Below are 15,591 nucleotides of genomic sequence, written 5' to 3'. Positions count from 1 at the left end.
TAAAAAACCTAAAGGAAACCATTACATCACCTGAAGATTACCTGTTTGTTGGGTAGTCTCATAAATAAATTGTTTGTCATTAGTATCAAGGGTCTTATAAAGTCTAGGGACAAGATCAATGCTGATCCACGAATTATCTTTAATTAATAAATGGGAAACAACTAGCCCCACTATGTCCCAAAGGTAACCCGCCTACCAGAGCCTATGAAGTTGTCGACAATAAAGTCGATTTAGCGAATGCAAACCAAATCTGATTCGATCTGAGTAATCCGATAAATCCACAATATACCGGCTGTTCATAATATTTACTCTATAGCAAAGTTGGGGGTCGAAACGAAAGGCTATTCCTAAAAACACTGTGTATGACGCCATTGCTGCGCGACGGACTTAGCGTTAGTTGACATGAGAGCAAAAAACTCTGCAGTGATCCGGCTCCGTCTCGCAGACCATGTAAAGTCGACAGAGATTATTTCTGTCGTTTTCATCCAAGTCGTTTACTTTATTTGCGTTTTTCTCTAACCCGGAAGACCTTAAAGAAATCAAAGTTCGCAGGGAGTTGACATCTGGCTTCTCCACACCTGACTTCATTGAATGAGGTTTAACATCAGTTAATGTTAGCATTTGTTTTGGTTCGATACCCATACACAATTAAACGAGCTCAACTTTAAGTCGGAAGAAGTTGGACAAACATTCATATAAATCTGCAGGTTAACGGTAAGCATACAGTAGCAACCTCTAGCTATGCAAATAATACCTTATCGTTATCTCGGGCATTTTATTTTGTTGTTGCTAACATGGTATGTGCCTAACGTTAGCTAGCTAACGACAACATGGCTAACCAGCTAGTATTTTCGTTCGGCTAGACAACGGATTATTGAGGAACCGTGGTCATTTAAGATTGTTCCTAATGATGGGGTAGCAGTTTCGGTTTCCCAATGTTACTAACAAAACAAGGTTTCGGTTATAGGGAATTGTATTGTGGATTAAGCAGTGGAACTATAACGGTGACACTGCTAGCGCTCAACGCGCACAAGCTAGCCTCGGTAAGGACTATTTCCTGCACGGAAAAGAATTGCTCTCATCGTAGAGCAGCTCATCGTGAGTCTCTACTGCGCAGGGCACAGGCCGCGTCATATTATTCACTATAATTTATAATTCTCCCAATTTATCAGTTATCGTAGCTATTTGTAGGCCCAGTAAATTCACTCACTCGAGCTATCAAGCTATCTTTATCCACTCCCCGACTGCTTGCAGATGGTGATAAGAGTCCGTTTCTGCATGTGAAAGGACAGGAACATGTGTTCTGGATGATGAGAATGGTATCAAGCATGTTGCTTACTTAACGATTGGGCTCTATGCTCGTGAGAGAAGAAGGCTTCAGTTCCTACTAGATCACTTCAGTTCCCACTATTTTGTATAGTATCTCATATCAGTGTGCCGCTGGAAGGTCACTATTACTGTCTAATGTATGACGTTATTCCAAGGAAACGTTATACCATTTCCCGCAAGTTGCGAAAACTTTGCAGCACTACAAAATATTGGACTGGAGTGAAACAAATTCTTAAATTAATAATTAAAAAAATGATTTTGAAATGAATTTAAAAATGGCTGGCTGGCTGAGTTTGCCATGACAGCAGCAAAGTACTGTGTGACACCTCAGACTTATTTTTCCAGACATAACAAATTTCAGATTATCAAACCAAGCTGTGAGGTGACTGTGTGGTTACACCCCTGCTGTAGACTGTTTTTGTTGTTTTTAGGTGACGAGCTGGCGCAGGTCGTGAGCTGTCCGTGGATAATGCGAGACAGTGGCGGTAGCCTGGCCCAGAACCGCTGGCAGGGAGACCTGGGTCTGACTGCTGTGGGGCAGGACGATACAGGAGGAGGTAGGCATTTTATGGTTAATAATATTTACATTCTAGTTAGGCTTGTATTGTTATGAATGTGTATGTATGAATAAATGCTGTAGAAAGCATACTTTCAATTGCAAACTGTCATGACAAAGCAGGCCTTTGAAGGAAAAGCGCACCAGAGATTCCAAAAACTATGAGCATATTAGCTGTAGCAACTAATTATAGTAATTCTGTTTGTCTGTCAGTAAGCTAATAGATTAATCAATCAATCAATTCAAGTGTTCCAGCTCAGACATTGCAATGTAACAATGTTCCTCAGGAGATGGTTTTGCAGTCAGTCATTAGATAGGAGTGGATTGAACAAATAAACTCCCTTTAGTTAACTTTGCTTACCTATTGTGTGTTTAGCAACCAAGAGAGAAAGTATTTAACATGCCATCTTGCTTCTTGCACTAGCAAATTTGCAGAGATGCCAGAATAAATTTCAGGGCAGTGCCTTGTTTTCCCAGCTCTTTTGCCATCGGTGTGTATGTGTTTGTGAATGGGTGAAGAAAATGTCAAACAAATTGTAAAGCCTTTTGTCCATTTTGGTAGAAAAGTATAAATGCAGTTGTTTTAGATTCAGATTATCTTAAGTGAAATGAATATGACAAAAATAACATTTAAATAGCAAATAATGCAGAAACATGTGCTATGCTCAGTTATATGGAATGTAATCAAATTTATAGTAGGTGAAAGATAACATTTGATCAAAGCCATACCAATTATCAAATCTGCATATTGAATCTGAATCCTGGCAAATCTCTTATCAAATCTAATTAGGTTTAGCTTTCAGAATTTCAGTGGAAAAAAGTAAAACTAAAATTATCAGTCAATTGATAATTTAGTAAGTTGACAGCATAAAATTGTGCAGTGATTTCGATTGTTGATTATACATTTAAGTAGTTTTACAAGCAACTATGCCAAGCGTTTCCTAGTATCAATTTTTTTTAATTATGATTTTCTGTTCACATATTGTTTATGAACTTCAACACTGTGATGTCAAAGCCCTACAGTCTGTTGAAATTGAATGAATTTCAGCAATATTTAATTGAAAACCTGTTATTTGCTGCTTATATTTGTGTTTAGGCGGAATTCCTGGAGACCACCTCATAGTCCCAGTGTCAGGACACAGTGTACCAAGCCCCATGCACCTCAGACTGGGGCAGAAGGAGAAGGTATGGACAGGAGAGTATGTAGATGCAGAGGAGGAGGAAGATGGGATGGGCAGGATCGAGGCAATAGGTGACGTGGAAGAAGAAAACAATCTGGATGAGGAGGACGAGCTAGAGTTTGAGGGCAAGGGTTGGGATAACAATGAGGAGGAAGAGGAGGTGGAACAGGATGGAGACCAGGCTGAGGTGGAGTGGGAAATTCCAGACTTTCCCTCCCTGTCCACCCAGCAAACTCATTCACAACAACCCCAACATTATGGACCACAACAGAAGGCAGAAGCAGGTTGTGATGTCACTGAAGAGAATACTGTCTCCCAGGCTGAAGCAGGTGACTTGTTCCGGTCCCACCTCAGCAGGTACAGGGCTCTGAGGAGGCTCAGGCGCTGGCAGCGTTTGCGATCCCACGGAGGCCTTGGATTTCGGCTCACCCTCCACTGGAAGAGCTGGCGCCAGAGGGCCCAGTTGGTATGTTACCAGGGGCACCGGTGGAGCCGGAGAGGACAAAGGTACAGTCTTTATGGCAAGCCGAGGAGGATAAAAAGACACAGGCAATCACCATACACTGATGGAGAGGATGACTGCAACGATGAGAGGTTCCCAGAGTCTAATAGAGGTACTGGCATACACTACATTTACTTCAAATAAAGGCCAGTTGATGTGGACATAATATATTTAAAGTGGCACGGTTCCATATTTGTCTTTCAATTTTCTCTGACATCGCTACTGTTATTTGATAAGAAGACAGTATTTTTGAGTTGTACAACAAATATTTAATTTGATGCGGCCATGGGCACAACATGCTTCATGTGCAACAGTACGCTTCCTGTTTATTTTACAATAAGGGCTCCCACTTGTCTCAATATATGATGACATGTAAACTCCCATACAGGCAGTTATTGGGCCACTTGAATATAATGCAACCAGTATAAAATATTATCATCATAATTAAAAACTCCCAAACAAGAAAAAAAAATTACACTTATTCCCAAGAAGGTTAGGTCTTGTGACTTTCTTGTAAAAAATATTGACCATAAATGCAACCTAAAAATTACGCTTCAAGTTCCATTAGGTCTCTAGTATTTTTGGTCCCTTTTTGACTGAAAGACCGACTATGTTCTTAATCAAGTTTCCATGTTCCGCCATTGTCCGTGCATTAAAGGGATCATTTTGAAGTGGTAATACCGATGCCTGGAACACACTGCCTGCGTGGGCTGCACATGTGCGCAGCGAAACCTCTGTTTTTATTTCGGCACACGTTAACAAGTTAGAGCGGCACACAGCCCGTTTGAGCTGCACGGCTGCAGCAGCATGTCAGGTAGAGATGAGTTATCTCACCTTTTTTTCAGTAGGCATTGGTGGAGTGCTTTGCACACAGTTCACCACCTAATAATGCAGCAACATTTGCTGGTAACGTTTTGCCATGGCCAATTTAAAAAAAAAAATCACAAAAGCAAAAAAACGTTACGTGATTAATCATCTGATCCACTGCCTCAATACATACACGTTATTATAAATGCTTTTGTGACTTTACCATGGAGCCCCCCGCTACCCCCCTATCCCCCTGGGAGAGAATGAGGGAGTGAGAGGGCACCTGGACTTCAGGCAAGAGGTGACCCATGACCAAATTAATATTGTTTACATGGATTAAAGTTCAGTATGTTAGTGATGACAGAAAGGTGATAACTCGCCATCAGACTGACAAGGCTGCAAAAGTTGCTGTTTGTATGATGTATTTTTCTGTTAAACGATAAGAGGCTCACTTTAAACAATAGGGTTATTAATAATAATAATTAATAATAATGATGATGAGAAGAAGAAGTAGAAAAATAGCGTACTGAAAAGTTCTGTAGATGATTGGTTATTTGAAAGAGTAAAACTTGAGAGAAGCTTGGCAAAAAAAAGACACATTGATTTCATAGATTGAAAATTACATTGAAAAGACAAAAAACATACATGTGAATAGAACAGCTGTTCAGATCATCCTCCTGTAAAACACTGTTGGTCAAATATTTAAACTTGATGTCTGCATTAGAGAACATGGTGTGGGGTGAGGCTGTAAATCTTATCTTATTTTTTTAGCATGTGTCAAGTAAAATGCCCTGTAACATGTTTCACAAATTACAAATTGGGAATATGACTTGGCTACAGCTCGAAAAAACATTTGAGCCAAAAGATTTTTTTTTTGCTTTAATCCATGTGTTTATGAAAATGCAGTGTTGTGAAGATATGAGACTTCTACACCGATCGGGCATACCATTATGACCACCTGCCTAATGTTGTGAAGGTTCCCCTTGTGCAGCCAAAACAGCTCTGACCTGTCAAGACATGGACTTAAGACCTCTGAGGGTGTCCTGTGGTGTCTGGCACCAGGGAGTTTTATAGTGGATCCTCTGGGTCCTGTATGTTGGGGGGTGGGGCCTCCATGGATCAGACCTGCTCCAGCATGTCTTACAGATGCTCGATCAGATTGGGATCTGGGGAACATTGTCTTGCTGGGGTGCCACTGCCATCGGGTAGTGTTATTGTGATGAGGCGGTGTACTACTGTCCACAACGGTGTTTGGATGGGTGGTGCGTGTCAATTGGCATTCACATGAATGCCAGCACCCAAGGTTTCCCAGCAGAACATCACATTGTGATGAGATGATCAATGTTATTCACATCACCTGTCAGTGGTTTTAATGTTGTGGCTGATCGGTGTATGGATGTGCATTCAATCCATGGTGCACTCGTTTATATGAGTCAGCTGTGATTCTGTCTGTTGGAGAGTCCAGTCTGTGATGAAAAATCATCAGATTTCTAGTCAGAAAGCAAATGTCTGTGTCCTGCTCATAGTTCAGTTTTAAAATAGCAGCGCAACTTGGAGCCTCAAAATTGCATCTTCTTTCATTCGTTAACCACCATCGAATGTTGGGATATTTTTGAGCAAGTGCAACAGCTAATATAAAAATATATTTATGTTTTCCCTAATTTATAATTCCTAATTAAAAATGCTACCAATGTGCATTTTTGTAAGCTTCTATATTTTATCCTGTTATTGTAATGCACAAAAAAACAAACCGCAAAAAAGACTTAAAGAACATCACACCTTAATGTTTCAGTATGATAGAACCAGCATTACAAGGAATCTAATAATGGAATAATATATATGATAATAAAGGGCTAAAACAAACAAAGCAAATCCTCTTCTTAGCCATAATCCCAGTAAGACAGGGAAAAACCCTATGTTTTAACACTATTTAAACATAGTCTAAACTATTTGTTATAAATATCATGGTTTTTGTAACATCTGGTTTTTTGAGGTGCAGCAGCCCCCTTTAAAAAGTCATGGAAAATGACTTTCTCTTAAAGCACTACTTGACTTTGTGGCTTTTGTCCTTTAAAATAAAAAGGAACATAGTTATTTCTGTAAATTATTGTAAGATAATAAAGATTTAAGCAGTGCCCCTCAATTTTGTGCTGGTGCTCCTAAAATGTTCAGGAAGGATCATCAGTGCTACTAGTGAAAAGAGTTAGTCTGGAGCCCTGCCATTACTAATCCAAAGATTCCACTGGATGCATGTCTGCTGCATTTCGGCTCCAGTACGGTTTTGCTCCGTTGTCCGGCAACCCCCACCGACTGCGGAGTTCCCGCTATAATTACATAATCACGTGCCCGGACCTGGTGGAAGCTAACACATAGACTAGAGTGAAACCTATCAGTTCCGCTGCCGTGGCAGAGCCGCAACGGAGTGGAGCTGGACTGGACACAGATCTGGTGGAATCCAGGGGTAAAACAGTAAAGACTTGTGTAGTTGGCTAAAAAATTTACATAAAACATTAAATCATTGCTTTGCTATGTAAGTGTCCTAAATTAATAGTGTTTTCTTGACGGATTACCAAATTTAAAATCTCTTTCTGAAGTGTGACCTGGCCAAGATTTATTTTTCTATCACCAATTTTACTGAGCCGAGCTGCGCTTATGATGGACCTGCTCCGGAGTAGGGCCAAGCCGTGCCTGCCCCACCTCCAAGCAGGCTGCACTGACATTTCACGCCTGTAACAAGCACTCGTCTCCCCTTCCAATCTATACTCGACTCATGTCTGTGCAGGAAACCTGAGAGAAAGATGTTTTTAAAAGTCTGTGTGTTCAGCTCTCAGTACTTTTTAAGCTTCTAACTGAATTGCTTTAGTGTCTCTCATCCTGTTTGTACTTTCAAACATCTGCTGTGTTTTACTGTTTTGTCGCGTTCACTTTCACGATCAATATCGGCCGATACTCAGGACATATAAGTGATTGGCAGATCGGCATTCAGTAGTCCCATTCACACTGCCGTTTGCATGCGGGGATCCTGCGCCAATTCTCCGCATCCGCCTCTGTGTGAACGTTTAAGATGCGGCGAGGGGTGAAATTTCCCTCCGCCTCTGATGCGCCTTCGGAGGTAGTATCAGAGGTGCATTATTGGCAAACTGAACCAGTGTGAGCGGATAAGCCGGTGGCGCGGAGCGAGGGCGTGTCGGCCTGATGGTGTTCACTGTCTGTTAACTGTACAGGTCCATCACTCAACAAAATATAGAGAAATGTCCCACAAAGCAACGTTACAGGACCAAACAACAGTAACGTAGTAACTGGACCTAGACCCGTCGTCACATTTCTGCCTGAAAAACAGCGTTTGTCCCCGGCAAAAAACTTTAACTCACCAACTGTTTGTCGCAATGAAAAAAATCACCGCGACGTCAGCCCTCCACCGAGACTTCAGTGAACTTTCCCCCAGAAAACAGCCTCCCTCCCCGCGAGTGAAAGAGTCAGACAGCGTCCAGTTTACTGATGGCGATTATGTAATTATGTAATTAAGAGAAAAACGTAACTTTGTCACTTTCCAGGATGTTTGGTGGGTCAGGATCCCAATCACAACACATTATAACAGCATCCATATGATTATAAACAGTCAGTGTGTACATGTTTAGATTAACAGGTAAACACCGGGGAAACACGTTGAAAAAACACATCATCACCATGACGCGTATCGCCACGCCTCTTCTGGAGCCGCGGTGCCGGCTTGCTGTGTGAACAACCAATGGCGGAGAATTGGCGAACCGCCACTGCGGTGATAATGCGGCGTCTCTGTGTGAAAAGGGCTAGTGTTTCCCACAGAATCAGACTTTAAATCTGGTGGTGGCTGTCCAGCTGGGCCGCCATAGAGCATGCACACACAAGACTTCCGCCGACCTAGTCGGCTAACTTCTGGTTTAGCGCCGAGCTAACTTGGATGGGGATAAAATGTAATCGGGCAGCTCTTCTAGGCTCTCCAACCAAATTGGCCAGATTCTGTAAAAGAAGTCATTTCGCGGGGGCTGTGAGACTTTTATTAACATTTTACAGACACGTCTTTCACAATGTTAGCTTATGGGAAAAATCCCCAGTGCATCACATGACGATGTAATTACACGGCTTGGTCACAAGAAAAACTGGCTTCAAGGCCTGGCGCTCTTTGTGGGGACGTGATCTCGATGATATGGCCAGCCGTCTTTTTTGCAGAGGAAGTTACGGTCTAGCCAACTGCGTTAAATAGTCCTCCTCCTCCTCTTCTTCGTTGGTTTTACCAGCGGACTAAAAACCACACCGCCATCCATTGTATAGCAGTATATAACATCATGCTATTCTGTCTTGAGTTGGTGAGAACGGGATGCGCAGCTCCAAAAATAGAAAATCAATATGTTGCGGCCAATGTTGATATTGTGGTGGACCACCACAAATAAAGTGTGTGGGAAACACTGGGCATTAATGCGTTCTAGTCGCCAATTGTGGCGCCAATACCCTGGGGGGTATATCAAAACATCCATTTAAAAACTCTCACACATTTATCTAGTCGTATGCTCATCATTTCTGGCAGAAAGCCCTACAGCCTGTGGTTAAACACTTTGGCGCATGTGCGTAGTGGCCAGGAGTTGCACAGGTGGTTGCTCTGGCACACAAGGTGTGACAGGCACCTTTTTAACAGTCGTGAGTGATCACTGCGGCCCTCTTGGAGCCCGGGCCAGCCCGGCTTGTCCAGAGCAGGTTATTTATGTTATTTAAGTCACATAATGTTATATAGGCTATGTAATTAATTGTGTATTTCAGTTGTCCTTATAGACTTACTCAAGGCGTCTATTGCATTGCTCCTTGGGAGTTATTTGTACTGCTCTGTTGATTGAATGGACTAAGTAAAAGTCAGCCCATTACGCCTCTGTAACTTTTACACATACGGTGCGCAGAATATAGGCACAAGATTCCCGCTTTGAAAGGGCAGTGTGAATGTTAGATAGATTCCGCAATAATGCTGCAAAAAAAGCTCGCCTCTACACTGCCTTTGTTTGTTTGTTCACACTGAACCAAGCAGAAACAGCATTAAGCTGCTCCAGTTTTTAATTTAATATAGCATGCAAGCGTTCTCAACCGACTGTTTATAATCATATGGATGCTGTTATAATGTGTTGTGATTGAGTTCCTGACCCCCACTGTGCATTGTGGAACGTGACAAAGATACATTTTTTGTATTAAATTACATCACATAATCACTATCAGTAAAGAGTGGTGGCTGTCTTGCTGTCACTCACGTAGAGGAGGTGTTTTCAATGGGGGGAAATTCACTGAAGACTCGGCCGGAGGGGCTGACCGTCGCGCTGACTTTTCATCATTAAATTTGATGAGGTTTTTTTTTTACTGTTAATGTTGTTTGGTCTTGTATCTTTGCTTTGTGAGTTGAAGTGTGAGACAACTCTTTTATTAAATGAGTGAAGGAACTGTTTAATTGTCAGACTGTGAACGGCATCAGAATGTCACACCCCTGCCCCGCGCTGCTTGGCTTACCCATACACTAGGGATGCAACGGTAGAGTTTTCCCACAGTTCGGTATGCATCACAGTTTTTGGGCCACGGTAACAGTACGGTTTGGATATCTTAATATAGAACTACTCACACTAGCAAAGGCAATATTGCATGTAAAAATAATTAAAAGCAGATATAGTCAAACCACAAACCTTATTATAAAAATGTAACACTTATCTTAATTGCCTTCCATAAAAAACATATGCAGTATCCAATCAAGTTAAACAGCAAACATTGTACTGTATTGTATTGTATCGTTTGCCTTTGTGTATTGAACCTAACAGGGCGTATTGAACGGTTCGATAAAATATTGAATATTGTTGCATCCCTACCATACACAAAGACGTCATCTTGCCTCTGTTGCGGCTCTGTTACTACCTACGCTGGCAGATCATAGGCGGAAGGAAACCGTCTCCCCATTCCACCTCTGTAACTTTCACACAGATGGCGGGGCAGAATATTGCCGCAAGATTACCGCCTTGAAAAGGCAGAGTGAATTGGGGTCATGTGAGTTGAGCATCGTCTTCAGTGTTTGACAAATATCAGTTAATAAATGGACAACAAGACACGATTGGACAGACAGGACATCATGATTAGATGAGCTACTTTGGTAAACACTTGTGGCAGTGACTTGACAATTCTTGACAATTGATGAGTCCACTGAAAGTGCTGCATTTTCCTTTATATGCCACACAGACGTTTGGGCTCAATTAAATCACTAATAAATTAGTTCAGTGTTTCCCACATGAGACTCATGGTGGGTGGACCATGGAGCCTAGGGCCCTGGAAGATAATTTTGCACATTTTAAAGTTAAATGCATCAATCACTTCACTGTGAGAGAAAAGTAAGAGGCTATCTCATAAATCACACGACCATGAGTGAGAAATTGTGGGAAATGCTGCCTGGTGATAAATCCAGTCCTCACAATTTACTCTAGTACATAGATTTGGCTATACAATGTTAACGCAAGCCTATGAGCTATAGTGAATAGTCAATATAAATCTATTGCGTTTGATCTTGCAGCCTTTTAGTCCTGACTTATAACTAAACCTTGATTAAAAATGTCCCTCATGATTGCTTATGAAGGACATCTTAACTATATAATGTCTGGTCTGTATGGTAGAGGTTGCTGCTGGAAAACATCATTTCAGTGAGTGTCATTTCATGTGGAAAAGGCGTTAAATGTTAGAGATTGTCAGCGCTATTATGCGAGGTGAAAAAACATTTTGGAACAATATGAGACTATGGTGCAGCAAATTAGACTGACTGGCTGCCAGAGTTTCGTTAATTAATGGGAAACACTGTAATTTTAGAGCATTCCAAACACACACTAAAGCAGGCAAAGTTTTTTTTTTTTAAAGTAATGTGCTTATGTCAAATTTTCATGCTGACTCCTTATTTCCTTTGCATATCATTGAATTGTGGCCTTCGTGAGGAGGACCCTAATGAAGGGTTGAAAAACCATTTTAAATAATCAGTATCCATAATCAATATCCATATTTATTAATACTTTCGCTACTTTTGATAACACTAGTACACAGATAAAAAGGAACAAGCCCAAAGAGGGAGTTATATATATATAATTAAAACTGCAAGCAGTGATGAACGGGCCCTCGACCCATGTATGTCGGGCTGAGGTGCCATCGGAGGGCGCGCGCCTAGATGTCTGCTCGCCCGTTGCCTATGGAAAGGTTCCTACCTAAATGGGATCCGTGTCACACAAAACGCAACAGTGACATCTTCAGTGACTTCCTGTGTCCAGTGGGTGGCGCTATGGATATGACACAGTACAGGGGTAGACAATAAAGGAAATTTGCCACTGGCCCGCTTTTGAAGATCACTGGCCCCACCATTGTAACCACTGGCCCAGGAATCGATCCCCATAATAACGAAAAAGAACAATTTGATTTAATAACATTTATTTTAATACTGCAATACTGAGGTCAAAAAGTGCAAATACATAAATCAAAAGTGCAAACAGTGCTGCATTACTCAAGCACAATCGGTTCTTCCTCCATTTCCTCCTCAGTTGGTTGATTTTTGCGCCCCCCTCCTGATGCCCAGGCAGTATATCCTGGGCGTCTGCTTCTGGGCCCTGACTGCCACCAGCTCAAAACAGCCTTCTCTGCATTGAAGGTTTCCACCTTTGGCCCCTCAATGGTCAGGTACATGAGACGAGTGAGACTTTGTGTTGACAGCTTTGACCGCCAGTTGCTTTTGGAAAGAGCGAGCTGTGCAGGTGGTGTGTTTACGTCCCAGGGAGAGCACAGCGCTGGCTGTCTTTGATCGGGATAACGTAACACTATGTGTTAGCGGTAATAACCGAGACGATTTCACAGAAATCATTGCAAAACACAGTACCACAGGGAATTAATGTGAAATTAGATGTTTTTTACCAAACCTTTTTTTTCAAGGCATATTTTTCACTGGCCCATGGATTAAACAGGAGACTCTCCGTGTCAGACAAGTTCTCACGTGCTGACTAAACTCAATTGATAACGTAGCAGCGCGACGAGTCCTTGCTAGCTAAGCAGCTAAACTTTAGCGCCGCTCCGTGTTGAGATCCCGCCCTGTGTGGGTCACTACACTATCATTGGTCAGGCGCACACATGCTGTTAACGATACCATTGGCTGTAGAGTGTGACAATCTGTCAATAAAAATCAGCCAACAGTTCTCCTCCGATCCTCAATGATCTCATAATGTATGTTAAAAAATGAAAATGGCTGCACGCAATCCAAGATGGCCGACTTCCTGTTGGGGCGAGAAAGTAATTCCTGTGTAAATCAGTGAGATCTATGAGTTCTGCAAATTTAATGAAGATTGGAGAAAGTTGTTCACATGACCCTACGTTAGGGGGCGCTATAGATATGACACAGTATTGATGCAGAGACGTATTCAGGGCGAGCCCCTCTACATGTGTGAGCAATTTGATGTAGATGGGAAATTGTATGTTGAAGTTATAAGGACTTCCTGCTTTTGGCAAAGCATCAAAATGGAGTGCACCGTCACGCCCACCAGGTATAACGGAGGCGAAAGCTTTTGATAACTTGCATCTTCAAGGTCTGAGGCTGATCCTGAGTGAATATGAAGTCTGTGGTGTTAAATCTGTAGGAGTTCGTTAAAGTACGAGGCATGGGCCAAGTACTGAATGGGAAAAGCCGTTAGGGGGTGCTACTGAGCTGTGGTGCCGCGCCTGAGGGAAGTTGTGGTATCGAATTAACGTACTCATGGGTTAGAAGCTACGGGCAAAATTTGGTGTGTCTGCGAAAATCCTAAAGTCACGAAAACAGTGTGGGAAAAATGTAAATTGCCGCACGCCATTCCAGATGGCCGATGGCACAAATTTTCTGATGTTAGATGGCGCTATAGAGTCCCCTGGCCACACCCACCTGTTTGCCATGTTGAATTATCAAATTTTTCACCAGATGTAATGTATGTTCCGAGTGTGGTGAGTTTTAGGGTATCTTCAGGCCGCCAAAACTGGGTTTAAAGTCGCGGATGAATAATAAGAATCTGAGCAAATACAATAGGGCCTCGCACTGGTCAGTGCTCAGGCCCTAATAACCAACAAATGTGAATGTCTGCAACATAAAGGCATAGACATTTAGCAGTAGCATAAAAAACAATTGGGTACAGCCAGCAATAAAACCTATAACACAGTGGTAGACCGTGTCCAACTTTTTTAAACACTGGTCATATGCATCCAGAAAGCGCAGATCATGTGGTTGAAATCAAGTGTTTCCTTGCCTGACTGGAGAAATAAGATTTGTTCTAATGGTTGAACGATGCGCTGCAGAACAGTTTTAAAATTTTTGCAATCATTGACCTGTCCCAGAGGTAGCCTAGTTGATCAATGTTCACTTATCAAGAGTGCTTGGCTGCTTCACTGGGGAGAGTTAGCTATGCTATCTTGCTAGCTTGATAGCTAAAATGTACAAACTTTGAAATCATAGATGAATATGTGAACGTTGCTCTGTCCAGTGTGTCTGCTTGTCCAGATTCTCACATTGTTTCTATGTTCAGCCGAAAATGCTATGGCGCTGGGCCTAAGCTGTGCTGTCAAAGTTGACAGGTCAAATCCTTTATTCATGGCTGATTAACTGGGCTTGCTGTATTCTTTGTTGTTGCAGATGTTTACCAGTTGAAAATGGCTAACATTGTTAGCAAATTTAAATCAGATTTTGCATCAGCATGTGTCTTGTCCAGTTTGTGCTTCCCACCAAGTTGATAAATTGGGAATAAAAATATTGGCCACCATATCTCTCAACATATAAAAATAACATTAGCCTAGTATTCGCCCACAATTCAGTGCTATAGAGCAACATTGGAAAGTAACTTACAAAATAATTGTCCAGTTGAGGCGTGAAAATCAACACTAGCAAGGCTTGATGCTTAATTTTTCCCAAGCAGCACTTGTTCCTTAGCTGGACAACTTAGAACACATAAACAACTTGGGGGCTTTTTTAAATCAAATGGCATGTTTTAATACGAGAAGATATTCACAAATAAAACAAGCTAATTTGTTTGAATACAAAAAATGTTGTTTTTTTTTATTCCACTTCAATGTTCAAACTGTGTTTAGTAATTATATAATTATTTTTGCTTTAAAGCAACATCACATAGAAATTGACTTTAAAAACCCCAAGTCTGCAACAATTTTTCACTTGTGTCCTGCATTTGCCTCAACTCATGTAAAGGGCTTTCACTTTTTCGTGCAATTCGTTCGAATATATCAGAAGCTGCACACCTTCCATCGCGTGCAACAGCCCCAACAAAACACCACGACACAACAACATTATTTTCGCTACTTTATCAACTTTACAGCCCATCCAACGGGAATGAGGATGGGATGATGACAAGCCTTACAGCACCACCATTTGCGCTCAAAAGTTAACAGTAATTCATAGGGGTGTCATGATCTTGATTGTATATGAAATCGGATATCGATCAAAATGACATCACGATCTCCACCTTCAAAATCAATGGTGGAATCAAGGATTTAGACACGCCCCCAGTGTCAAGTCTGGCAGGTGTGTCAAGATTGGATTCACATTGGATCCGGCGTTCAAAATGCAGGTTTCCCCACTCATTTTTAATGAGGGTTGTCCGTTTTGGCTGCGGCAGTGCGTGCCGAAAAAGTTCGAGAAACGAAGCCTGACGTCGCCTTGCGGTGGCCAATCACATAAGCTGGCTTTCACACTAAGACAGAAGCCACAATGGAGTGTAAAGTAATGTGTTGTGTGTATATAGTTTGGCTTTGTGCACCAGTTTAAAACACATCTGTGGATGCCACTGATCACTGTAGGACCGGCATATTTAACCCACTGTGGCAGAGGCATGACCAGAGAGCATAAGCAGAGTAGAATGTGTCAGTAGCAGGGCATGTTATTTTGCATGGATAAATACTACAGAGGGAACACAACAGACATTTTTCTTTGTAGTGTGAAGTTTCACTTTCACTTTTGTTCAGTCTCGTACCCCAGTTTAAAACACACAGTTAATAACAGTAATGACTTTACTGTTATTTTTAATCCATTGATGAGGACAAATAATCACAAGCAGAGCCAGCATGCTAATAGCATAACAACATAGCAGCTTTGCCTTTCGGCAAACTGATCAGTGAGGGGTTCTCAATACGTCACACACACCGACCACTGAGTGACGCTCCCACGG

General features: G+C 41.8%; 1 protein-coding gene across 1 annotated transcript in view; it reads left to right on the top strand.

The window, feature by feature from the left end:
- The first annotated feature begins 355 nt into the window (after positions 1–355).
- senp3b (SUMO specific peptidase 3b) overlaps positions 356–15,591 on the top strand; it is a 51,353-nt gene continuing 36,117 nt past the window's right edge. The window contains exons 1-3 of the mRNA XM_073475203.1: positions 356–714; positions 1,761–1,886; positions 2,982–3,680. Of these exons, the coding sequence (XP_073331304.1) occupies positions 1,799–1,886; positions 2,982–3,680 (787 nt within the window). The 5' untranslated portion in view covers positions 356–714; positions 1,761–1,798. The remainder of the gene's footprint in view (positions 715–1,760; positions 1,887–2,981; positions 3,681–15,591) is intronic.

Source organism: Pagrus major, chromosome 10, assembly GCF_040436345.1.
Source record: "Pagrus major chromosome 10, Pma_NU_1.0".
NCBI lineage: Eukaryota > Metazoa > Chordata > Actinopteri > Spariformes > Sparidae > Pagrus > Pagrus major.
This window is presented reverse-complemented; position numbering and strand designations above follow the sequence as displayed.